This window comes from Rhinolophus ferrumequinum, chromosome 11, assembly GCF_004115265.2.
Source record: "Rhinolophus ferrumequinum isolate MPI-CBG mRhiFer1 chromosome 11, mRhiFer1_v1.p, whole genome shotgun sequence".
NCBI classification, from domain to species: Eukaryota; Metazoa; Chordata; class Mammalia; order Chiroptera; family Rhinolophidae; genus Rhinolophus; species Rhinolophus ferrumequinum.
The window spans coordinates 29,360,150-29,387,973 of NC_046294.1; the positions used below are offsets into that span (position 1 = coordinate 29,360,150).

Below are 27,824 nucleotides of genomic sequence, written 5' to 3' on the forward strand. Positions count from 1 at the left end.
TTCATATAGTATAAGATTTTCTTTGTATTTCATCCCTCTTTAATTAAAAGAATTACCATTATTGACTGCCTTATCAATAATGGATGTTTAAAATGTTTTTTTACGTATAACTTACAATATTTGATGTATTACTAAGTTCAATAACATTAATGATAAATGCCAGGCACACAAGAATTGTGACATATCATGTGAATATAATAATTTACTTCTCAGTAAGGTTGAAAATAAAAGAAGTCATTAAATGGAGATTATAGCTGCATAATTCTGAATAATGAAGATTTTTGTTTTATATTTAGAGAAACATTTTTATCTATCACTTTCTTTTATTATAAAATATTATATGATTTATAAAATTTTAAACAATACACACCTATGTACAATTCTCAACTAATGTTCTCTCCTTACTCCTCTGTCCCCAAATTAATTTGTCAGGAAGAATCACAGTTACAATTTAGAGAATATTTTTTGAGATTTCTAATGTTTATGTAGACTTATGTAAAGGTATGCCTACAAACACACTCACATACCTACACACATTTACATATACATGACATATATTTAAGTTTGTATGTATATACAAGAAATGAGATCGTAATACATATAATTCTACAATTTGCTTTTTCACTTATACCAGTATTATGAAAACCTTTCCATGTGTGCACACATAATAATACCTTGCTATTTTCAACTGCTGATATTGAAACAATGAGAATCTGTTTTTTACCTATCAGTTTGATAAAATTGTAAAAGATTGTTAAGGCTTGTCTTTAGGTGGAGAAACAGGCCCTCTTATATCCAGAAGGGGATATAAATAGGGGACGTAAATAGTGATGATCTGAATGGTTACAACGGCTTTCCTGGGTATTTCGGCAGAATATTACAAATTTTAATATACAATGCCTTTGGCTTAGAAATTCCACTTCTAGTTTTCTAGCTTATAGAAATACTTTCTTATACACATAATGATGTTTATGTGCAAAGGGATGTTTATTGCAGCACTTTTTTTTTTTTTTAGACTGAAAACAGGCATTTCTGAGGGCTTTAGAGATTGGTTTTTATTCCCCAACCCTGCCATGAAGCATTTTTTTTTTCTGTCTCTCTACCATTTCTTTCTTTCTTTTTTTTTTATTCCCAGCTCCCCACCTCCTCCCTTTTGGAAACCATCAGCTTGTTCTTTATATCTATGTGTGTGTCTCTATTTTGTTTTGTTTATTCATTTGTTTTCGTTTTCTAGATTCCACATATAAGTGAAATCATGTGGCATTCGTCTTTTTCGGTCTGATGTATTTCACTTGGCATAAACACTCTCTGAATTAAAAATATTGAAAAGGTAAACAACCTAATGCTTATCAATATAGTGGACTGGCTAATATAACTCAGATCTATTTCTCATATTGTGCCACTTGGCTGGGCTCCAACTGTTCTAGAGTGGGCTTGGCTGCAGTTTGTGAGTTGGGTTCATGTCTACTCCACCTGTCTGCCATCCTCTGAACCAGTGACCACCTGAGGCACATTCTTCTCATGCTGAAAAGCAGGAGTGCAAAAGGGCCAACGAATCCACTGAAGTGCCATTTAAGGTCTTGATTACATAATGTCGGCCAGCATTCCCATGTACCAAAGCAAGTCTGATAGCTGAGCCTGACATGAATGGCTGGGATTTGTGCCATTCTCTTCCCATCTATGGAGAAAGTCTAGGGGGAGAAAGTGACCTTTTCCACATAATCAAATGACAGCTAATAACCTAAGTATTTTAGACAGATCTCACAGGTTTCCATTAAATTTTAGGTACAAAGAAGTCCAATCCAGTCTAGGTGAACTTAAAATTTCAATATCATATTCAATTTACTGCTTATATCCTACTCTTCTGCACCCAACTTCAGCTTAACCCAGGGCCAGCACACCTGCAAAGATCTCTGTCTTCCTTCTTTTCCATTTCTTGGTCTTCTAATATGGAGGAGAGGGACTAGGCATCTTACCATTTGTGTTTTCATTAGCATTGGGTCTTAAGCATCACTTCTAAGGAAATGGAGAAAGTTGCATTCAATTTCATATTGCTTAGCATATGTAAAACTGGGATTTCCAGTTAAGAGCAGTTGTGCAGCTAGGGAAATTGTTATGCCAGCAGGATATAATTTGAGTGCTCTGGTAAGGTCCTGTCTTGGTTAAAAATGTACACTTTTAAAATTCTAAACTGATCAGAGCCTAGGGATCAGCATTGTTTCCACAAGGACTAAACTAAGAGACCATCTTAATCTCTTGTATTATTGATGCAGCTGTCTGGCATCCTGTGTTTTGGAACGCCAGAACTGGGTGGATCTTTGGAACCATACTGAGATGCAAGGTGAGCAGATATCCCTCATACCCACCACACATAGTGCCAGCTATACCCCTCCCAGTAGTAACATTGTCATGAAAATAAGGAAAGCATCATTCTGTTTGACACATTGTGAATCATATTATTGACTCTGAGCTAGACTTCTGGCTGCTTATCATGAGGGGAAAGAATAAGGGTGTTGGAATCAAGATGACACTTTAATCCTCATCTGCTACTTCCTAGCTGTGTGACCTTAGGCAGTTAAACTCTGTAAGTTTAGTATCTTCATCTGTAAACTGGAAATCCAGTTAACTACGTGATAACATTATTGTGGTTAAATGATCTAAAGAAGATAAAGCTCTTAGCACACAGTAGTTGCTTAATAAGTGGTTGCTATTATTATTTAGAAATGTATGAAAGCAGATAACTGATTTATTACAACATATACAGTACTTGCTTAGCTAGAGAATATCTGCTACTATCTCCTAATAATTTAGTCATACTCTGCAGAAACTTGATTTTGTTTGAAAAACTCACTTTTTACTTGTTCTAATTTTTAAAAACCTGCAAATAATATTGATTATTTTTTAATGTATTTGATTCTAATCGACCATCTGGCAAAAATCAACAATAAATAAAAGAAAAATGCTATGTTTTGTGAAGCAAGGCCATACTCTGCAGAAACTTGATTTTGTTGAAAAACTCACTTTTTACTTGTTCTAATTTTTAAAAACCTGCAAATAATATTGATTATTTTTTAATGTATTTGATTCTAATCAACCATCTGGCAAAAATCAACAATAAATAAAAGAAAAATGCTGTATTTTGTGAAGCAAGGCCCAGGAAAGTTGAAAGGTGGTCTTGGGTAACAACCAACATATATTGACTTTCAATGTTATGATTGTTTCCATTTTTCATTATTTCCCTGTATTCATTGCAGTGCACGTGCGTGCACACATGGACACACACACACGCACACACACATACACACACACTACATCAGTCAGTGTAGTTTCTCCCCCATAGTTTCCAAATGAAGGATAGACAGTTCTTTGTGTAATGTAATTGTTTAGTGGGCATCCAAGGATTCAAGCATAATGAGGGATCACCACACACGGCTTTGCTTAGGATATGATGTTTATACTCCAGCAGAATCAGTACATCAGTCCAGGGAGCACGTGTGCCCTTGCATCACAGAATTTGTTACTCATGGCCTATCATTATCATGTGATATTCCAAAGTCATTTTTGATCTTTGGCATTTGTCTTCATTGGAAGCAATCTGGTACAATGGAAATAGCATGAGATTTGGATCCAGTGGTGGAAATCACCAGCTGTTCACCCAAATCCACTCTTCCCAATATCAGCCTCCCTCATAGTTAAGTGTGATCCCATGACTTAATTTTCTCTAATGCAATTTGAGTAGGATTAATGAGTATCATTCTAAACCTGGCCTATACAACTCCTCCGGTGTATTCTTCCATGTTCTTTCTTACACATAATGATGAAGATCTAGAGGGTTATGGAATCACAAGATTGAAGGAATTTAGACCACTCTGTGACCGCATAGAGGACAGCCACTCCACTAACTCGAAAGCTGCTCCTGGGACCCTTGTGGGAATAAGTAAACTTCTATTGTGTTAAGCCACTGAAAGTTTGGGAGCTACTTGTCATTGCAGCTTAATGAAACTAACACATGACCTAATAGATGTAGGTTCAACTCTGATATTTAATTTTTATGGGATACTTAGTGTTGGGCTATTCATTTGTCCTCTTGGAGGCTGTTATTTTGTGTGAAATATGGGTATAGTAATAGCTACATCACAAATTATAATTAGGATTTTAGGTAAGGTATATAAACCACCAAAGTTAAAGCTATGAGACCGTTACTTTTTTCCTTTTATTTTGGACCGAAGAGCACAGGATTAGATTAATCATAATCTTTAGTTATGAAGGACTCTCATCACTGAATGGTTGCAGTTGTTTTGTTTATTTATTTGTTTATAATTATTTTTTATTTTCAACAATGCAACAAAGACTTGAGTACTCACCACTCCGTATAACAAGTAGAATATTGCTTGAAGTCCCTTTTGCCATTCCATTATGGGGTAGGTCACAGTTATCTAGCATAAGCAGATGTCAAATTATAGAAGAACTTGGTGCTTGGGTTATAGGGCTTTTCATCTGTATGATTAGGGATGCTCCAGCTCCTCTGCCTTTGTGATCAGAGGCCAAAATAAAAGAGCAAAGTGACATAGTAGAAGTTTTAATCTAGCCCTATTTTGTTAGTTGAGTCTTCTTGGAGGATAGCACCAGCTCCTCACTTGCAGGAATCAGGAGGTCAGGTTTCCAATCTACCAGATGTATGATGATGTGAGGGAGTGAGAATTTGCTACGTGACATACTACACATGTTTGTGGAAGCACCATTCCATCTTGGGGCATAATAAGGGGGCTGGAGTCTAAGCCTTGTGGTTAGAACTGACAGTCTTTGAAGTTTTTGACCAATGCTGGTTCCTCTGGAGCTTTGCAGGAGGCCAGCTCCTTTTCTGAGAGAAAAGCCTGCACTGGCTTGATCTTGGAAAATTAATCTTTACCTATTTCAATCCTGTTCATCTGAATTCTTTCCAACACTTGGTATTAACAAACATTAGTATCGTTATTGTTTTTATTATTTTGCCAATCAAAAATGATCTGAAATAGTATGTTATGTTGCAATTTGTGTTTTCCAGATATCTGATCAAACTGAATCTTACTGTGTATGTGTGTTGTTCCCATGTGCTTCTTTACCTGAAAATGTTTGCTCATTCCTTTGATCGTTTATTTGTTAGTGCTTTAGTTGTTCTTTCCTTATGATTTCCAAAGATTCTTGAGATATTGTTATTAATTTTTTATTGGTTACACATGTTGAAAATATCTTCTTCCAGTTCATAACACATATTTTTATCTTCTGATTAGCAAGTGGTCTTAATTTTACTAGAGTTCAATTCATCCACTTTTTAAACTTATATTGGCACATTTTGTGTTTTAAGAAATCCTTCTCTATTTCAAGGTCAGAAAAAAATTCACCCAGTTTTTTCACTAAAATATTTACTTTTGACATTTAGGTCTTTAATCCATCTGGAATTGATTTTTGCACGGCAGAAATCCACTTTTATTTTTCCTGTATGGATAACCAATTTGTGATGGCCTTTCTGTTACATCATTTGTATTTTCTGGGATTTGGATTTAACATTCTATCTGGGTTAAAATCATGCCTGGCACTGAATGGGCCACATAATTTCTTTCCTTAGACAGGCAAAGTCTCCCCATCAATACTCCAATGTTTCTCTTCTCACCAATACATTTTTTTGTTTGTTTGTTTGTTTGTTTGTTTTTTTTAGTGAAACTGTAAGCTTTGTTTCTTACACTTTTTTAGCGGCAAAATTATTTGATTTGCTTTGCTGTACACCATTTGTCAAAGAAGTTCTTTCAGAGTGATTTTCCTGGACTGAGACACATAGTATTGCCCCAAAACTTTTGTCCCTGATCACAATCAGTGACTGAAAGAGAAGCATGTGTGCCTTGAGTATCTCATCTCCCTCGGTGGACAGCCAGGACATTCAAGAGTCACTTTGACGAAAGTATAGGTTTGAGTGTTCTGCAAAGTTGGGGAAAGACACATTAGTGTGTCAAGAGTGGAAAGCTGCTGAGACGGTATTGTATGCATGGCATATGTGGACTCAGTAAAAGTGTGGGGAGATGTTTAGTGAGTTCTGTGGCCTCACTGACGAAATCCAGATCTCTGTGGTTAGCAAGAACTAGTGGCTTCCAGCGACGGTTCTCTCCAGGGAAATAGTTTTATTCTCAGAAACAAGTAAAAATATTACTTGATGAAATTGGCATATAGTCTTGTTTTAGTAAATTTTTGAGCCACATAAATACTGGCCACTTAAAAAATAAATCTATTCTTATTATTTTAAAAATGTATCTTATTGAATAAGTTGCTTAAGAAGAAGCATTTCCTAGGAACACAGCTGCAATCTCTCATTTTTATTTAACAGACGTTTGCACAACTGCCAACTTGAATTGATCTAATGTTAGATAAGGGAGGTACTATAGAAACCCAGTAACATAGAGAGAAAACATTTTTGTTTTTTCCAGAGCTTCAAAAGGAAAAAAACCAATCCATGCTATTCTCTGCAATTCCTGTTCCACATACATTCCTCCATCTGCTTCTGCAAACCATTGTTACTGTTGAGTCAGTCTGGCTAAACCAGAGGTCCAAACTACACTGCCATCCTTTACAGCTACTTCATGATGAAACACTACCTGCAAACATCGACAGTTGCTTTGGAACAACATTTCTCTTGCAAATTGTTGACAGAACTCCTAGTATCACAGTTAGACATATAATTTGTCTAAGAAGTGTTTAAATAAGGAGTTGCTGAAATCTTATCTGTCAAGATTCCAGAATGTAATCTTGTGAATACAATTTTCTGAATGGCAGTAAAATATTCTAGTTTTATAATTGCTGTGGGTCTTAGAAAAGCCTGCTTAATTCATTTCAATTCAATTCAATTCAACTACAGTTGCTGAATATCTAACACACACTAGGTCCCTTATACAGAATTTATTGAGCAATTATTATGTACAAGGTACTGTGCTGGGGGAGGTGATGAAAACCCATTTTTGCTGCTTTCATAAAGAGACTAAACACTTCTTCGCAGCAAGCAATAGAAATCCCTCTGGCTACTTTAAACAAATGGATTTAGTGGAAGGATTTCAGGGGGTCATAGAATCATAGAATTATTTTTATCTCATCACTTGTAACATTCATATGAGCAAATGGCCATATAAACAAAATTTATACAACTGCTAATGACTTGAATGTATACTTGTCATTGTACATTTGTCCTTATCACCATATGTTCGTTTGTTAAAGATGCATGACAAAATAAATATCATGAGTTTATGAAAGCAGTTCTGACTATATGCATCCTTGTTTATGCCTTTTAGAAGCTAGATAAAAGAAAAAATGAGGAAACAGGAGCAATGGTGCATATATGTTATTATCCTTGAAATAACTTAAGAAATATTACCGAAGAACTAATGAACATGTTGTAGAAAATTATCCTTTCATTGTTTTCATCTGTGAAGAATCTATTGCTTTGTACTATCTATTAAGCACTTACGTTTGGTTTGTCTCAGAGCTAATGAGATAGATATGAACAATTGAATGATGTGTTGAAATATTCAATATGCTATCATTGGCAATGAAGTTGGGTTAGAGAAATCTGATTTTTACTGCAAAATAGTTACCCAGCCAAAGTTTTAAATGCAAGATATTTATTGATAATGTCCTCAAATGCAATAAGAGCATTATAACATTAAAAAAGACAGTAGGGAGACAAGACATAGGAATAATAGAAACCAATATATTATAATTTAATATAATATAATATAAAATTATGTAATAAATTATTATATAAGATGTACAATATATGTAATAATATGACATAATGTATTATATATTATGTACATATATATGTATATATAAGATACATATATCAATCCAAAATGCAGGGAGCTTGAACCATGTGACAAATATCTCTAGCAGGAACTAACATTCTACATGCTGGTGATATTAGAGTGACTGCCAATCTATCCTCCCCAGTAATAAGAATGACTCCCACTCAACATCCCCCAACCATCTGATTGATTTGAGTGTTGGTCACAGACCTATCCTGGCTGAACCAGAGTCCCGTCCATAATTGGAGGTGGGTATTTACAAGCCAGGAATTACCCTTCCAAAGCTTCAGATATACTGAGGGAGAGGTAATTCTCCCCTCCAAGTCAGAGGACTATTGAGAAGAGGAGTAATGCTGGGAACTGCCTACTTCATGCAAGGTGGGCATTGTTACGTTACATAAAGATGAAGGAGAATGAGGGCCGAGTAGGGCACATTATGTTCAGAGATGAATTAGAAGACTCTTATGGTTGGTGAGAGATGGAGTAACAATGATGTGTCCTCTAAGAACACACCAAGTGAAAGAACACAAAAGGTAAAATACGGTGGTCACATGAGAGTTAAACCATAAAATTAATACTTTGGTTTGATTGGTCAGAGATAGGCAAAGTTACATAAAAGAAACAGAGTGTTGTCCAGGCCAGTAAGATAGGACTGAAACCTGATTTGAAGGCATTACCTTATCTAAAGAAAATGTGTATCATTCAGTAGGGATGTTGGCCAGCAAAGGAGAAGCAGTTATATTCATCCCAAATATAAGTCAAAGAAGGGAGGGCCCTGATTAGATGGTATAAACATCCATTTCTCATAGGCAGATGCATCCTTATCCTGGAAACAGATATGCGGGTATCATTAAGCAATCCAGTCACCAGAGCTGACTACCAGAGATCCAGTTCTTTGCTCACCAATATATCTTCTGATAAATTGGTTTTTTCACAAGGCTTTTCTATAGGGAGAAAAATGTGCAACAGAATGATACTTTCCAACAGTTCTATTTCTCTTTTCTAATACATGCTCTGGTTTAAATATCATGTATTTGCATCCCAAATATAATCAACTCTGAAAAACTGCTAAGGCCAAGTTTATGGGTAATTTTTGAGAAATGAGCCTCAATGAAGAGATAGTTGGCTAAAGCCAGAATGCAGAGGGTTAAGGCATGAAAGTGTTTTAAAAATAATACTCCTATTATTTATACGTGTGTAGTGTCGTATAGTTTTCAGAGCATTTTCACCTGTATTACCTCATTTGACTACATTGTGAGGGAAGTAAGAATTTCAAAACCCAATTGAAAGTAGGGATACTGGCATTTTGAGATTATGAAATTATGTGATTTACAGGTGGAAAGTGGCAGAGAGAGAAGTATTCCTTCTATCATTCCAGTGTTTTCCCATTGGTCTACACTTTCTGTAATTTCTTCAGCATTGTGCTAACCACCATTGGATGGCAAATGGTGAATGAAACACTGTTATGGCCCACAAAGAGTAGGCAGTGCTACAAAGCTATATTACATAATTTATTTTGTATCTAAGCTTTAGAAGGGATCAATTAAGTCATTCACTAATCCAATCTAAGCACTAGAAATATAATGGAGAATTGGCCGATACGATTTTTCCCTTCATCAACCTTTCAAATCTGGAAGGTATTGGGTATCTACCTTCTGTTTGCTTCAAGGACAAGGGGCTTGAAATCCAAATTATTGAATGTACTGTCCCAGGGACTTTGTATGCATTATTTCACAAAATACTCTCAACCACTTTATTAGGGAATTTTGCTCAATCAAAATCTTTCGAGGGGACTCTCAGCTCACATATCATTAATTTTCCAGATGTCTCTTTCCCAGGGTAAACTGTGAACTTCATGAGGGCAGTGGCTAGGTGTCTTACTCATGGCTGTAGTGTCAGAACCTGACATTCCACGATATTTCTTGAATTGAATGGAAAGAATTTGTCCTTTAGAGATAAATGGTTAAATAAGGTTCCCAATTTCTGGAGGTTGTAAGTGATGAATCAAAGAGTCAAAAAAAGGTCCAAATTTATTCAATGTCTGTGTTTATTTGTTGCTCCAATCTTGACTCTCTGTATACCGAGCAATGGTATTTTTCTGCTCAAACTAATCTCACAGTTTTATAACCATGAATTTCCATTTTTTTCATGCTAGCAATTTATCATTCTGTTAAAAAAGCAAAAACTAAGCTCTAAACAAAGACTAAATCAAAACAATATTTAAAGAAAAATTTAAAAACAGAAATACAAGGTGCAAATCTATATATATGTATACTAGTAGATGATGCATTTATATATATAAATTATATATAGATATATATCTTTATAAATGTACATATTTATACATTTATATATTTTAATTTACCTATGTACATATATATGCATATGAGGTCGGACAATTAAGTTCAAAAACTCATCCTAGAAAAAGTGCTACACATCTCATTGCTGAATATCACTATGGTCAGCTTTGAAGCTATGCACTGATGCCAACCTATTCTCCTTGGGAAGCTATGCACTGATGCCAGCACCTAGTCCACCCTTCAAAGCAATTTTGGAACTGTTTTTCTGGAATGGCCATCAGAGCTGTCATCGTATTACCCTTGATGTCCTGAATGTCATCAAAGTGTCTTCCTTTCAATAGTGCCTTTATCTTCAGGTAAAGAAAGAAGTCATTGGGGGCCAGATCAGGTGAGTAGAGAGGGTGTTCCAATACAGTTATTAGTTTACTGACTAAAAACTCCCTCACAGACAGGGCTGTGTAAGCTGGTGCATTGTTGTGATGCAAGAGCCGTGAATTGTTGGCGAAAAGTTCAGGTCGTCTAACTTTTTCACGCAGCCTTTTCAGCACTTCCAAATAGTAAAGTTGGTTAACTGTTTGTCCAGTTGGTATAAATTCATAATGAATAATCCCCTCTGATATCAAAAAAATGTTAGCAACATTGTTCCAACAAGTTTGCGAACTTAATTGTCAGACTTTGTAGGTATATGTATATATTTATACATATATTTATATATTTATATGTATATATTTATGCATACATATTTATATATGCATTGTATGTGTACACATGTGTAAAAAACCAACATTTATAAAACACATGAAAGTATAAGGAAGATAATAGAATTATTTAATTCTCCCACAACTCCCAATAAGTACTTTACACAGACATCAGAACTGACATCAGCTCCATTATTTCCTATTTTCATTTTTATTCTCACTTTCTGATTTTCATTTTCTTATCTTCATTTTTTGGCTTTAAAGGAAGGGTCTTGGCTACTTACTCACCACCTCACTCACAGCCCTGGAACAACGTGTCTAGGACATTCTGGTTTTTGGGTCACTCAGCTTTGGATATGCTCTGGTTTCCTTTTTCCCAGCAAGATCTTTCCATGTTTCTCTCTTGCTGACTTTGTGCTTTAAGAACTCTTTTTCTTTCTCTGTGTAAAGAAATTCTGAAATGGACTTTGTGTTTAGGAAACACAATGTATTCTTTTAAAAGTTATCCTCACATTTAGAAAGAGGTGTTCTTCAAATTGAGAAAAAAAAATTTCCTCTAATGTTGATTTCTAACAGAGGAATAGAACAGATTCCATATCTGATTTTCTTGAGCAATTTTTGTTAAATTAATTTTCTTATAATTCAGGGGATTCCTTATGTAATTAATTAGTAGCTGGATCCTCAAAGGTCGCTCTAAAATTATTTTGAAAAATATTCTATACTCTGTCACTACAGAAAATTTAAAGTGATAATGTCACTTATAGGAGAATGGTTAATTGAATAGTAAGGAAAAAAAAAATCCCTCCCCCACTTTCCTCCTGGGCGTAACATGTAAAGATTTTCTTTTTTTAATGAAAACAAATGTCTTCCTTAACTTCTCTCAGCAGGTCTAATCCCTTTATTACAAACTGTTATAGCAACTTCTACGGCTCAGTTATCTCATCTATTGTAATTGCAACTATCCATCTATTCACTTAATCTACAAATATTTATTGAACATTCTGCTCTGTGTCAAGCATTGTTCTAGGCTTAGGGGTTACAGCAGGAAACAGTACAGACCAGGTCCCTGCTTTCACAGTTTTTCTTCTATTGGGGAAGGCAGACAACAGAAAAATAAATAAAATGATTTTAGGTAGTGATAAGAGCTACAAAGAAAATAAAACAGGGTAATGTGATAGAAGGAAAATGGGGTGGCGATCTACATTAGATGTGATGTGTTTTAGCTAGCTATTGCTGTATAACAAATGACCTCCATAATTTGTGATTTAAAACAATGGCAATCTAGGTTTCTCACAATTCTTTGGATTGACTGGATTTGGCTGGGTGGTTTACCTGTTTCACATTGTGAGATGAGGTCACTCACAGGACTGCATTCAGCTGGGAGCTCGTTTGGCCCTGGCATGTCCAACATGGCCTCTCAGCTTCTTAGGTCTCTCCATGTGGGATCCTTCATTTCAGTAGTCTAGCCCATGTTCTTCATTCCTAGGGTGGTAGCTTCCAAAAAGCAAGGGTGGAAGGTGCTAAGCCTTGTAAAGTTTGGACCTAGAACTAGCACAGAGTCACTTCCATCATAGTCTGTTGGTCAAAGCAAGTCACAAGGCCATCAGATTCAAGGGGAGGGAAGTAAATACCAACTCCTGAAGAATGAAGCAGTATGGAATTTGTGGCTATCTTTAATTCATTGAAAGGTGGATGATTATTTGATTCCTGACTCTTTTCACTAGAATTTAAGCTCTAAGAAAAAAGGAGTAATACCTATTTTTGCTCAGTGTTGTTACATTAGTGTCTAGCACTGGTACCAAAAATAAATGATAATGTTAATAAATGTCAGGAAGAGATGAGGAAAGAAAATACTTGGTTCACTACCTCCTCCCCAACTTGTAATCATGAAAGGCATTGGTAGTGGACCATAGATCTCTTTCACCTTGAACTCTGATAGACCTTAATATCCTGCTTGACACAGCGATCCAGGTAGTCTTTACCAGTCAGAGTTTTCATGTGTTATATCACCGTGGACAGGAGCCGAGGGATAGCATTACGAAGGTACAATGAGCTGGTCCTGGAAAGATACGTAAGATTTGGAAAGGCAGAATAAGGGGATTAGGCCTCCACTAGCCTATGTGGTTCTTTCCGACGAATTAGTCCTTCTTGGAAGATGAGTATAAAAGAAAAAAAGAACCAGAAAAAAAAACCCTACAATGTTCTCCTTTCGGGTGTATACTTCCCCTGGGATTGAGAACAGAGAACAACTTGTGTGTAAAGCAAAAGGAACCTCTTTCTCCAAGCAGATGCAGTCCTGATCCAGAGAATGTGGCTTGATTTATGGCTCTGATGGATTGCACAAACTTTCCAGGAGTAGAAGGTGACTTGGAGAGGGTGTTTGGATATGAGCAATTGCAGGGAAAGATAAATGAAGGTTGTGTTTGCGTTCTTCATTTTCAGCTCAAGAGCTCCTTTTTCTTATAAGCAGTGGTCTTTCGGGTTGAAAATTCATAGCTACAGTTCTTTATTTTAGGACCAGTTGATTCTATCCTGAGATCGGTTGGTTTTACAATGATGACTAGCAAACATCTAACAATGATTATGTTTCTTCCATGTCAAAACCCCAAGTGAAAAATGAAAGTGCTAATTAACCAGTTGTTTTGTCTACATCATGCCGAACTATTAGTTAAACTAAATCAGCATTTCTCGTTCCCTTTAATTGTCTTGCCAAAGTTTAGGGGAATCCTTAATCAATGGAAAGACCAGAACTCTAGCCCCACTGTCTGTTTAAGCCAAGGAGATATATTTAGCCTGTTGACAGATGCTTTCACTTTTCCACCAGATGTTGGGGCATTACAACCATAATAATACATACAAGATATGAATTTGCATCAGCATGCCCGGAGCTCTCTAGTATTTGTATATTCTAATAGGTTAGACAAATTTTTGTATTGTAAATCTTTCTAAAATTCTATTTTCGTCATGCTTTTAATCCTATAATACACCCATTACCTTTGGGAAGAATTTTAGCCTAATATTCAAGATCTTCAATTGAACTACCACCTCCCTTTTTTCCCACTACTCCCTTATGTTTTACATAGTCTAAATCAAGGTTTCTCCACATCAGCACTATTGATATTGTAGTAGATAATTATTTGTCACAGGGACTGTCCTATGCACTAGAAGGTGCCTAACAGCGTCTCTGGCCTCTACCCCTTTTCTTTCATGTCATACTCTATCCCCTAATTCATGTAGTTCTTCCTCTTTGACAACCATTTTTGTTGGTAAGTGGGTGGGGATAATGTGTCAGTGCAGTTTTTTCCTTTCTACGAAGAGCCAGGAGGGAGACAGGAGGCCAAACAGGCAAGGGGCAGAAGAAGGTTTGCGGACTCATTTTGATCCCATTATGTTAATGGGATCTTCATACCTAAGGAAATAGTGTAACATACATCCTAGACCATACACCAAGCTGGATTCTCGCATTTGGTGTTCCTCAGAATCTGTGAGATAAGGACCATTTTACAGAGAAGAAAATTGAGAACCAGGGGTCATCAGTCATTTACCACAGATAACCCAGGTAACAAAGGGAGGAGAGATGATTGAGTGGCAGGCAGGCTATGTCCCAGAGTCCCTCCTTACTACTATTTCAACGTGCAGGAGATATTATCATTGAAGTGGTTTGCTTTGGTTTCATCTTCCTGTTATTGAAAGATGGATCATCTAACAGAAAAAGCCAATTGAATTCCCATCTTCCTTGTGTATTTCTATTCCAGGACTTTCGTTCACCTCTAATGACTTTCTCAGGCCTTCTTCTTGAGAGTGAGACCATCCAGGCCTGAGCTCAGCCCAAACATGAAACTTTTGGGAAAGAGTTAGGAAAGTCTGTTCAGCTGTTTTTGTAGAGGGAGAAAAAAAAAAAAAAAGATATAAAGTACCTTTTCTCCTATTCCTCAAAATAACTTAGTGCTTAGACTTTCAAATTAGCATGTGGTCAGACCTTTATGAGAAAGTCCAGAATTTGTTGGAAAATACTTGAATTTAAGACTCTTCCCTCCGCTTCCCTTACTGAGCAGAGCTGTGAGTATGAAGCGTACTGCTCATCAGATGGTTGGTGAACTTGTGATAGAATGGGCGAGGGTGCCCAGCACAGAAACCTGGTCAACTGTGTCAGCTTTCGGTTCTCCTTTGGGTCTTGGTCATTCATTCCTCCTCTGATGGTCTCCCCTGCTGTGTCTTCTCCAGGTTTGCTATTCGTTTGATAAAAGTCACTTATAGGTGCTGAGTTTAGCATCCAACCGGGGGTTCATTCATTCATCCATCCCAATATGTTTGTTCAGTTCCTACAAAGTGCTAGACATGGTGCCTGGAATTTTATGTAGATTATTTTACTTATTTACTCCAACAACCCTAGGAGGTGGATGTCATCATCGCCGATTTGCATAAAAGGAACCAATGTATGGTCAGAATATGTTAACTGTCCTTGGACATTAATGTGAGTGCAGAACTTCAATTCAGCCTAGAGGTTTGTCTGTTTATAAAGCCCATGCTGTTAACTGCTGTAAATCATTGCTTCCTGGTAAAGTGGAGCTGGCAAACCTTGGTTATTTTTATGTCGTAGGAGGAAAGGCTGGAGGAGTTGGGGATAGTGACCTGGGCCTAAGAAGCTGTCAGGTCTTTGATTAACTTCAAGTGGAAAAGGGATAGATGGAGCTCTGGATACCTGAACAGGGGAAGCCACATAAAGATTTAAGTTCAAAACATGGAAGGACTCTCTAAGAGAGAGAACTCTCCAACACATGAACTCACTCCCCCAGAGAGAGGGCAGTGCTCCATAATTGGAGGAGTGTAAGCATGGCCTGTGTAACGACCTGGTAGGGCTGTAATATCAGAGGGAGGATTCAGGCTGCTGGTGAACAGGTGAAGGGGATAAGCTTGACCCTCTGGGTTGTGATTCTGTGACTCACTGCTCTCAATACCATGCATGAGTTTGTATGACCCAGAATAAGTTTCTTCACCTGTTTAGACCTCAGATTCTCCATTTTTGAAAGTTATTTATAGTTCTCCTGTTCTCAGACGATGTAGCTATCAGGACCAAACTATAGGTAGGGCTGTAATTAAAAGTACAGTTTCATTACTGTTTTAGCATGACAGAGGTTAGCCTAATGTTGAAATCTTAGGTTTCATGCTTAGGTTGGCTGGCTCAGTCCTGGAAAGTTGAGCCTGTAATCAAGGTCTTCTTTTGCTATTTTTCTCTTGTTTCTTTCTCAGTGAAATCCAAAGTTTGTTTTACTTATCTCCCTGGGTCATTGAGGAATAACTCTCTCCAGATATTCCTGCACTCCACATATAAAGACTTCTTGGTCCTTCTAGAATTAGGGTTCCATTAGAGGACACGATGGGTCAGACACCGGTAGCCAGAGATGGGATGGTGGCAAGGCTAGAGATCAGGGAGCAGGAAACAGAGAAGGACTGACACAGGTATCAGGTGACATTTCAGAAAGGTAAGTGGACAGTTTACAAGTAGCTCTGGTGAAAGGTTGTTGCAAGAATTACCTGTGCTAAATGTATGTGACATTCTGAAAATAGTGTCCTGGTCACATAATAATAACTAGTATAAAATAATAAGTAATAATAATAAATAGTATAAAAATATTGTTGCTTGCTTTATTATTGTTATTATTACTACAGTTGTTATCCTCTGAATCTAATACAGCAATTGCACATAGTAGGTACTCAATAACTATTTCTTGAATTAATAGAAAAATGAATGAATTGCCCTGAAATAATATATATTTTGAATATATATGTGTGTGTATACACACACACACACACACACACACACACACAGATACACATATATATTTCAAAGAGGCAATTCATTCATTATATATATACATATATGTATATATGGAGTGAATAAGTAAAATATATATAAACAATGATTGAAAGGCTAAGTGCTAGCTGCACGTTTTGGTAATGGTAAGATTTTTACAGAGGAAACGGGAAAGCCCTGTAAACCCTGACATCCTGTTAATATTATGTTGTTATTATAACTGTCGGTCCAGATTTTTCACTGCTATTCTTTTTTTATGGTGAAACTCTTGGAAGTTAGAGGTTCTATGGAAAATGTGATTATGGGATAAGTATTTACCATTAGTATGGCCTTTGCCAATTTCTAAGCCTGAATGAGTTTTTGTTTGAGGCGAACAGTTAAAAATTGTTCTATTTCTAGAGTTTTCCAAGTGACCAAAACACCTCTGATTAGAAAAGAAATACTGCTTATTCATTCCTTATATTTATTGCTAAACGTATGCACATATTAGTGTTCCCTGAGCCAAACCGTCTGCTTTTCTGCTGAACAGGGTGTCGTCAAGTCTTTTCTGGGCATGTGTTGTCGGGATCGCTGTGCTTCATCCTGAGTCCTTGTTCCACTGAGCCATGGCCTCTTCCCTTGCAGCCAAGGTTGAAGTTGCACGGGGAGAAGCAGGCAGGCTAGAGAATTACCAAACTGTTTCTCACTTCAGGAAGTCTGCACAGTTACATGCCAATATCCCCAGGTTCTCTCAGCGAAGCCCACTTACCTCTGAGCTGAACTGGGCTTGGATCAGTCCAGTCTACCAACCCTGGCAAGCTCATGACCTGGAGACCCCTAGAGGACTACCAAGAGTTAGGGATAGTAAACCACACATTGAGAGTCTGGCGTTACAGAAAGAGGCCCAAGCTTTCACCCTAATGCTTTCCATATTGAGATCACCAGAAATGGGGTCTGGCCTTCATTCTTATAGTCCTGAAAAACCAGACTTTCCCAGGGGACCCAGGACTACATATTTAATGCTCAATTAGTAGTAGGGATTAATATTCCTATTCTCTCTCATTTGGTAGCCCTGCTGCCAAGTTTTGAGAGTTTTCTCACTGTAGCCACCGAGGTGCTGAAATTCCTGAGTTCCTTTCCTGTTCTTCACCCCCATGCTCAAGACATAAAGCAAAGGCACTGCTAACATTGGGAAATAAAGGGGAAGCAAGTTTGCTAACGGTTATTTCCTGCTGCAGCATCCATTCTCTTGGCCCAAATAGGGAGGAATGTTTGTGGTGTAATCACTTACATGCATAGGAGCTTCTTGTATTGAATGAAAACAAACGTCTCGTGTCTTTGGATTTTGAGGTGCCTGCCTAAAATGGGGTGGTCAATACTGGTTCGTAAGACACACGTAGAATGTCTCAGTCTTATTTGAAACACATGTTTCCATTTCAAGAACACACAAGGTGTCCCTTCTTAAAAGAGGGTCTTTGATGAGCTGTACATGACTAGACTGGGTGAGAATAGTGCCACTTACTTTGGCTCAGTATTATAGTATAGCCCTCTCTGTAAATTGGCTTATCAAACCCTCAAAGATCCCTGCAAACTATGTCATAATTCCCGCTGTACAGAGGAGGAAACTGAGGCTCCAAAAGGTGGCACAATTTGCTTAGGTTCTGCAGCTAATCAATTGCAGACATGATTTGAATCTGAACTCTGCCTCCGCTTCCTCTGCTCCTCACGGCAAGAGGAGAGGGAGAAATAGAGAGCAAAGCAGGAAATAGGAGGGAAAGAACTAGACTAAGGCAAGAGGGAGGGGGAAACCAGGGCAAGAGAAAATAGACACTTGGAAGGGGAGGCAAAAATACACCTCAGAGCAAAGTGAACCCACTAGGTTTTCTGCTCTTTATAGTTTAATTCATAGTAGACTCATGTGGAAAATGTTAGTGGTTGACTCAGTGGGACTGCCAGTAAAACATACATTTAAAAAAAGTTGAGGGGAGCACCACGTTTGCTTGGTCTTGGAATGAGAGCTGGGCAAAGATCAAAGCAAGAGAAGACGTTCAGGAAACACATTTCTTTAACTGCATGCAGGAGGGAACTTTTCACAACTGGAAAATGCAAGCCATTACTGCCAACTCCAGAGCACGGAGGCTTTACCTCATTAATCATAGCTGTCAGGTTCCTTTCTGTAAACAGCAAGCTGTTGACACACAAAATATCTTCTGTTTTTCGTGGAAAAGCAGAAAGAGGAGATGGTGAAATGTACAAGTCGACAAAGTAAGTGCTTGTTAGTGTCAAAATAGGATGCTCTGTGACTCTACTGAATACAAAGCAATGCAAAATTTTGAAGCCATTGCAAAGCCTCAAGAGAAAAGTTTTTATATGTAGATATAACTTATCTACTTAAAGCTCCCGTGAAGAAAAACGCAGACTAGAGATGCAATGATGATGCTAGAGAGTAGTAATAAAGCAAAGGTGTATAAACTAGTTTAGTAATAATTTTTGTGTAATAGTCAATCGTGTGATGTGTTCCTGTGGTTTAGTGCAAATCTCCAGCTTCATAGGTCTGTCCATTCCATGAAGTAGGGCAGACAGAGCTAGGACTGGTGGGCTGGAGTTGGGGTTTTGAGTCAGAGGGGTCAGTTGGGGTCCATTGATTGCCTAATGTAGTCAGAACAGCCAAATCCCATTCAAACATATCCAGCTGCCTTGGCAGGGGTGGAGAGGGTAGTCAGGAATCTGAGGGAGACATTGCTAACATCAAATCCAAAAGGCGAGGCAGAGAAGAAATGGAGCCAAGAGAAGAGTCCGGGAATCGGATCAATGCAGAAGAAGGTTGGGAAGAATGACACACATGCTTCTGAGACAAAAGCAGCAATGGCACATATTAGTAGAGGATCGAGATCAGCTCCCGCTGTCTTCACCACGACCACCTCACACCAAGCCTCTGTCATCTCTCAGCAGCGTGACCTAGTAGCCACCTAACCAAGTGGCCTTCCTGCCTCCACTTTTGCTGCCCTACAGAGTGGTCTTTTTGTGTGGATATCAAGTCATATCACGCCTCTCCTTAGACCTTCAGTGCACTGACATTAGAACAATACTCAAATGGAAAATTGATGAATAAAATTTGAATAATATCCAAATGTTATGTATTAAGATCCAAATATACTAATATATTTATTAATATCCAAATATATGTTCTTCTTAGTCCTCCAGTGCACTGAAATTAGAATATTATTCATTTTTTTAATGATGGCTATCTAGTTCCTGCATTACCTGTCCCCAGTTCTCTCTGACTTCAAGCTCTTTAATTCTTTCTCTGATTTACTGTTTTGTTTTTTCCTCTCTTCTCAAGCATATAAACTTGTCTCTGCTTGAAGGACTTTTTACTTGCTGTTCTTTTACTGAGAACACTATTTCCTCTGATATTTACATGCTTGGCCTCCTCCTTAAAAATTAAGGCTCTGTTGAAATATTCCTACTTAACTCAGAGAGGTTTTCCTTAACCATCTTATCTAAAATAGTACGTATCACCGCCTAACATTTTATTATATATACTTTAATTTATTTGCTATCTCTTCCCCCACTAGAGGAGTCCTAATGAATTCATTAAATTTTCACATTTAAATGTAAGCTCAAGGAGGGCATGGCTTTTTTTCTCATTGCTGTATACTAGGACAGTACCTGATATATAGCAGGCATTCAAAAATGTGTTTTGAACGAATAAATTAATAAATGAGTGAAAGGCAGACCTGCAAGGAAAATGGTGCCTGGACAAGGCATCCTTAAATCTGGATTCAGTCTTAACTGACTAACTGTTCTAGCTGTGAATGTTGGGCTACCAACTCCAAATGGTGAATGAATTGTCCTGATGGTTCAGGACCTATAAACATGTGTTAATACAAGTGAAAGTACTTGGAAAAGATAATATTTAGCAAGAAAGCCAGTTGCTCTTACGCAAAAAATCAGTGTGACACATATAGTTGTAAGGAATTTATACTTCACCCAACATAAAATAAAGCAAAGAAAAAAGTTGAGAGAAATGGCGTTTAAATTTTTTCAATTAAGAAAATCATATAAGGGAAATGTTCATTTCACAGGCCATTTATCTTAGGTCTTAGAATAGGAAGGGAGTTAGAAATATGTGTGGTCTCCTGCCTTCAGAAAGGAAAAGCATCATTAGTGGTTACAGGGAACTACAGGGCTCCGACTCCTGCCTTTAAATCTTAACTCCATTCCTGTCTAGCTGTGACATCTTGGGTAAGTCACTTAACCACTTTGTGCCTCAGTTTCCTCACCCAAAAAGTTCAGAAAAATATCATCTATTCGAAATACAATCCCAGGAGGATTATATAAGCCAATGCACAGAAAACACTTTGAGCAATGCCTATTCAATAAATATTAGCTATTATTATCTTTATTTTGAAACAAAGTGACTGAATTTCAGAACATTTAAGAGACTTTCAAAGTTGCACAGCTAATGCGCGGTGAGGCAAGATCTAGAACCTAGAACTTCTGCCTCCTGAAGCTCTGTAGGTAGATTTAAGGATTTAAAAATGATTCATGCAATTAAGTGTATCAGCCAAAATTGACATTGGATGCAAAACAATGTACTATTGTAATAGTTGTCTAAGGAAAGTATATATACATAGATATGTATGACAAGTACTGAAAGAACATAAACCAAAATGCAAATAGTGTGTGTATGGAGGGGAAGTTTGAGAATATGAACAATTTTTCTGTGTGTGTGTGTTTTGCTGTTTGTCACGTTATTAGAATTCAGCAGGTATGGCTTATATAACCAGAAAAAAAATGTTATTTAAAACACAAAAGAGCAACAATAATAACAGCAGCAATGACACCCTGATATCTCTTGAATGTGTGATTATAACAAATCCTTATTTTATTTACGCTACTTTACATTTTCCAGACAAATCTAGTTTAGACTCTTGCTGAGCCCCTGAAGAACCTTATACATGTGCCAATTCCCCAGGCTGCCACATTCTAATTTTGTGTTTAGGTATCAGTTTCCTCACTATTCCTATCTAGGCACCTCATATGGTAGCACTTCCAAAATGTTTGATGAATGACACACCCACTGGGATCCTGACTCTGGAAATAGTGTTTCTAAGGACCACCCCAATTCCAGAATTACTGAGAGGATGTATAGGCTCTCATTCTCTACACTGGTGAATCATTGTTATGCATTTCTGTATTCTGTTTCTAACTTTGTTATGTTTCCAGTTGTTTTTCCTTTTACACTGAAACATTTATAAACCACATTTAGCATTTATATTTCACACCCAATTACTCCTTATCAAGAAGATTTTAATAATCATCCTCTGAAAACTGTCCTAAGGAAATTTGATCATACTACTTTCTCTAGGTTGGTTTAATATATTTTTGTGGTTTTCATGGACATTTTTATTCCTTATTGAAATAGTTCATAATCTAAGTTTCAGACTTTCCTCAGACAGTTTTGAGCCTGTTTCCTTAGTGGCGTTATAAATGAGAGTTTAAAAGGCAATGAAAAGTATATGAACCAAGGGACAGCCTCTTGGTGCTGCCATCCATTGCACACCTACACATGCCGGCTTCTGCAAGTGTGGCTTTGGTTGCCGCTGAGGCTAACATGGCCTGGTGATCTTTGCCAACAGACTCTAGAGAGACAGTATCTATCGAATGCTTTGAAGTAGGTATATGGAAGTTTTCACATGGCTTAGTGGTATTGAACAATGCATTACACAGAGAAAGAGGAATTCTGTAAACAGAGGAGCTTCTAACTGACATCAGTCAGACATCTAAGTGTTGTAGGATGTAAGCTGACTGGCCTATAGGGGACATCATTTGGAGTGGACAATTGGTGGCTCCAGTGGACCCTTACCCTCTACATTCTTCTTTTATTTGATCATGTATCTCACTAGCTAATCATCAGTTTAAAACATGAGAGCATAGTGAAGTATAGAAGACATCACACAGTTTTAACCTTGTGAAAATGACATAGGCTTTCTGGGCCTCAGTTATAAAAATAATGATAATAGTAATAACAGTAATAACAACAACTAACATTTATTGAGGAGTCCCTCTGTGTCAGTACTGTTCTAAGCACTTGACATGTATTCATTTCTTTTATAAAATACCTTCCTCACTAAGGGAAATAACTTAGGCAAAGTTTTTAGCACAGGGCCTGACCGAGTTCTCAAAGAAGTTATCTATTTTTATTGTTATTATAAATAATAATAATAATAATAATAATAATAATAATAATAATAATAAATGTATACTACTCCACATACAACTCTAAGAGGCTTTAAAACATTTTGGCTAGATGAAGTCCCAAGGCTTTGTAATATTCCAGAATCGCCCACAACCTAATTCAGTGCCTGATACATATTAAGTGATAAATAAATACTTATAAAAATAACAACTATGCTAAATTAGATGGGTATTTTTGTAAGTAGATTTCTCAGGGAAGAAAGTATGTTGTTTCCTTCAGATTTTCAAAATATTTCATGGTCTAAGAACTAAGGAACCACTACTTTGAAAGAGGTTTTGTCATCGTGTGAGTAATGAAGTCCTAATAAGTATAAGTGGGAAGCGGGGAGGACAGATCTCAGTGAAGCTGGCTTCCCACCATGAGAGGATGTGGAAAAGCCTTGTGATGCTAGCTTCTGGGTTGGCCATCCAGGATGGTTCCCTGTCCCCACCTGGAAATTCCCACTTGCCCTCTGGGGCCATTTATGTAAGCCTCTGTGGAATTACTGGATTATGTAAGACTCTATGGGATTACATAATCCCACAGAGTGGACAGATAATTTCATTCTGGTTTTGTAGGATCATAGTATGTGAGCACTGGAAAGAACCTCATACACTATCTATTTCAGCATTTTCAAATTTGTAGCAGATGTATCACCACTCCTCATTCTGCACTCATGGAAGACATCTCTAACTGGGGACCGCTCTCTTTACATGTATCTGTACCTTTAAAATCCTTCTTAACATAATATTGTAAACAACCATTACTGACTACGTGAAATTAGCATGTGTTAGGAAACCCTGTTTTCCATTCAGATCATGTGCCTAATATCCTTCCATTACAGTTGGGAAAATCAAGGATGTGATAGTTAATATGTCTATGGATTAGATTTGAGCACTGTAGAGTGAATGATATGAAAGTTTTGAGATATGAAGGGTTGTGATTACAAATTGCAATCATTTAATTACCAAATATTATCTCCTTTGCCTCTGCTGTTATTTATTCCTCCTCTTTCATAGACTAAAGAAGGAAACACTTTTGAATGATCTTTTACTTTCTCCCTACACACCAGTCTAGAGGCAGCTAAAAGCAGGCCCCTAGTTGGTGAAAAGAAATTACAAATGATTATTTTAAATATTAGTCCATATGTTGTTCTTTTTTATTTTAAACAATAAGGTAGTTATCCAAAGGTTCAGGCCTCAGGCCACTCTCTCTCATCTATCAGCATCCTTGAAAAGAGCAGTGTGGGAAAGTCCTGTTCTTAAATCTAAGAGATCTGGAGCTATTATAACTAGCTGAGGACCAGCCACTTTCTGGGCCTCGGTTTCCCCTACTGCAATAGAAGGATTTTGGACACTGACTAAAAATGGAAAATGGGATTCCTCATGCATGGGAAAGAAAGAAAATGGCTCACTGTTGAAGAGTAGATTATGAGCATTTATTTATTTTCCTCTGTGTGTGTGTGTATGTGTGTGTGTGTGTGTGTGTATCTGTCTGCGTTTATGTGTGAAAGGGAATTTAAGTGAGGGTGAGGATTGGCCAGGGAAAGACATGAAATAAAGTGCATTTCTAACTTTTTAAACCATTAATTAAGTAACACAGACTTGGCTTCAAATTTACCCAACGTCAATGTAGTTCCTGACTGGAACCGTCCCTCTGCATTATGAGGACATGTCAGGTCTGACCTTGTAATAAAATTTTCCAGTTGATTCTATGGGAAAAACTGGAGAAAATAGTAGTTTTCAGGCAGACCAGCAGAGATCAAGTTCTGGTATGGCCTAGATTTCTTTTTATATTTTTTCTTTTGAGGACGGGAAGAATGGCTAAGGAAGGGAGGATTATCTAATATATAGCTACCCTTCTTCCTTTATCATCTACTCTAACTGGCTTAAATTCCATCTTTCTCTTTCTTTTTGCATCGCCTCCTCTTTGCAATATGAAATTTACAGATATACATTAGAAAATAAGCCAGTATTATATGAGAACATATTTATTGGCTGAATAATAATACTTAGTTAAGGAGTTATGAGACTTAGAATTCCCCCTACTTGAAGTACAAGTTTCCAATAAGCAAACAGAAGCAAAACCCCCAAATGAGAAAGAATACATTAGTAACCTAAATAATAGGCATTTGGGGGTGTGTTCAAACAATCAATCGACTTCTTTGTAATGGACCGTAGCACTGATGACACAGACATACAATGAGAGATAGCAAATCAGCAACTCAGCATGAGTGCACAATCACCACAAAGCTTAGACGTCTGAAATGTGGTCACTTTAACTCACACACACCCACAGAGGCACTTCAGACAGATAGCTCCCTGCAGAGGATGATTTGCATATAGTTTCTAGCCAATACTCTCAAAAACAAAAACAAACAAAAACAAAAACAAAAACCCCTAAAAACAAAAACAAAAACTGTTGGAGACCCTGGTAATAAATAAGAGAAAAGGTGAAGAAGAAATAGGTAAAAATCGGTAACTTCCATCTGCCAGAAGGCATGCAGAGAAGCACCTCGGCCCTCATCTGAAAACCAGGCAATGCTGACAGCTTTCAGAGTCCAGGAACAAGGCTGAAGGTATAAAGGAGCTCTGCATTCTGCTCGCTGGGTATTTCCACAGAATCTCCAGCATGGGGAAGTGTAACACTGCATAAACTGTCCTTTACGATGTGGCTGAAACAGGTGTCTGCAAAGTTATCAAGCCTCTAGGCAAGACGGGAGGCATGGCTTTAAAATATTCTTTCTGGGTGACAAATCAATGGCAGTCATATAAATAATGTACAAAAACAAAACCACTCAACTATCACTTCTTTCCTTTTAAAGATGACTTCAGATCATTCTCCAAGTGCAAATCTGGATGTAAAAAATAATAAGTATCGGGGAAATATTAGCCCGCTCTTGTGTACCCCACGCTCCACGAAGGGGCTGATTTGATGTCCTCTCCTGGCAGTGTGCCTCTCCACCTACACTTTCAGATAATCGTTTTTCAGCCGACCTAGCCGGGTCCCATGGCTCCTGATGGTGAGGGCCAACAGCTCGTATCTGTCCCTGAGCCCCACAGAAATATCGAGCGTCTCCTTCAGCAGGGATTTGGTGTGGACCAGCATGCCCAAGAAGTCCTCGTTGAGCCTGCTCTCCTGCCGGCTGTCCTGTTCCTGGCCCTGCTTGAACTTGCTTTCCAGCTCAGTGAGGGACTTGTCCGAGTTGGAGTAGGCATCCCCTATCTGGTGAGATTCCCGGCGCAGGTACTTCCCGTAGCTCTCTTCCCCGTCCAGGTCGTAGGAGATGCTCTTACTGATGCCTTCCAGGACGCGCCCAGCGTCCTCCACCTGGCGGCCCAGCACCGTGAACTCCTCCCGCAGGGTGAGGCTCAGCAGACTGCTGGCCTGGCTCCCCTCCCCCTGGGAGCAGCGCCGGTGGTCACTCACCCTGAAGAGCAGCTGGCACTTCTCGGGGTCATCGTTCTCCTCATAGTCCCCGTCGGGCACGAAGTAGTGGTGCAGAGTCCCGTTGGACATCTCCGGGTAGAGAGGGCCATCGAAGTAGCCCTGACATAGGTGGCAGAAGAAACCCATCCAGAGGAACGTCAGGAACACCATCCTGGATATTCAGGACGACCGGGGACCCCTGGAGAAGACTTTTCACCCTGGGAGGAGGAAGGGGGTCCCCTTGGGAGTCAGTGCCTCCCTGAGATGGTGTCAGTCTCAGTTCCGGACGGCTTGCTGCACCCTGGCCCGCCCTCCCCAGCAGGCTTCATGTGGCTGTGGCAACAGCGCCTGCTTGGGTAGCACTGACTGCAACAGCAGCAGCAGCAGCAGCAGCAGCAGAGAAGGATGCACGCTGGCTGGCTCCGTAGTCCTGCGCTTGGTGCTCGGTGTCTGGAAATCAGCCGGCTCTTTCCCTGTGGGATCACAGGGCAGAAGGGGAAACCCCTCCTCCAAGGCTCTGGCAGGACGACGGCTGTGTTGTCCCACTCTGGGGAGTTTCCCCTTGCTCCTGGGAGATGGAGCCTGTAGCTGGGAAGAACGGCTCTTGCCCTCTGATACTATTTCAACTCTTGGACTGGGTGGGAATGCCGAGCTTTTCCTTTGGCTAATGATATCCTGAGGATCTCTCTGCTCTCAAATTACAGCTGGTTTCGTCACTTGGAAGCTAGGGAACAAGTTTAGAAAGAAACCTCTCACCAGGTCTCTGTTATTAAAGGTACAGGGTCTCTTTTTAAAAAATTGGAAGGGAGACCCTGCAAAATAGAATTTGGCTTGGAGGAGAAAATAGGGACAGGATAAGTAGCATTCCCACACCAGAAAGACTGGTTTGCTATTAACGTATTGGGAGGAAGGGTGATTACCCTGGAGAAATGCCATTTCACATTTTTAATAAGTATCAGTTAGATGGGATTCAATGACTATGTGTGTATTGATTAAAAAGTTTGTGGCTTTGAAGGCAAATTTGAAGTATAGGAATGGCAGTTTTGTTTGGGAATGGTTAATAAAATGAATAATAATGCTTTGGAAGCAATAGGAGTATAGAAAACTGAGTGATGCATGGTTGCAAGTATATATAAGAACAAAAGCTGAAATGGAATTCTGCCAGTTTAATAAGTAAATGGACAACTGAGATAATGTTTCATTTTATGAAAAGCCATCCGTGCTAAGCTCCTGCACTACATCTTTAACTTAACATTTGTTTGGATACTTAAAAGTCTTTGAAGCATATAGTGCTGATAGTGTTTCCCCATTTTCCAGACGGAGAAACCAAGAGACACTACATTAAGCAAATTGTTTATAGTCACAAAGTTAGATTGTAGTTGAGCCAGGACTCTTAATTCACAAGGCATTTTAATTTAATTTAGGGGGAAAAAAAAACGTAACTTTTTTTTTTCCGAACAGGCTATTTTAGTTTCTGATTTGTGAATTCATTAGCAAATAGCCAACCTTCAGGCCATCTCATTTGTTCAACAAATG

At 38.3% G+C, this 27,824-nt stretch overlaps 1 protein-coding gene across 1 annotated transcript; it reads right to left on the minus strand.

Moving 5' to 3' along the window:
- Positions 1-24,654: 24,654 nt before the first annotated feature.
- Positions 24,655-26,941, minus strand: FIBIN (fin bud initiation factor homolog). The gene has a single exon (XM_033121034.1). The coding sequence runs from the start codon at positions 26,457-26,459 to the stop codon at positions 25,824-25,826; it is 636 nt and encodes a 211-aa protein (XP_032976925.1). The 5' UTR covers positions 26,460-26,941; the 3' UTR covers positions 24,655-25,823.
- Positions 26,942-27,824: the final 883 nt, after the last annotated feature.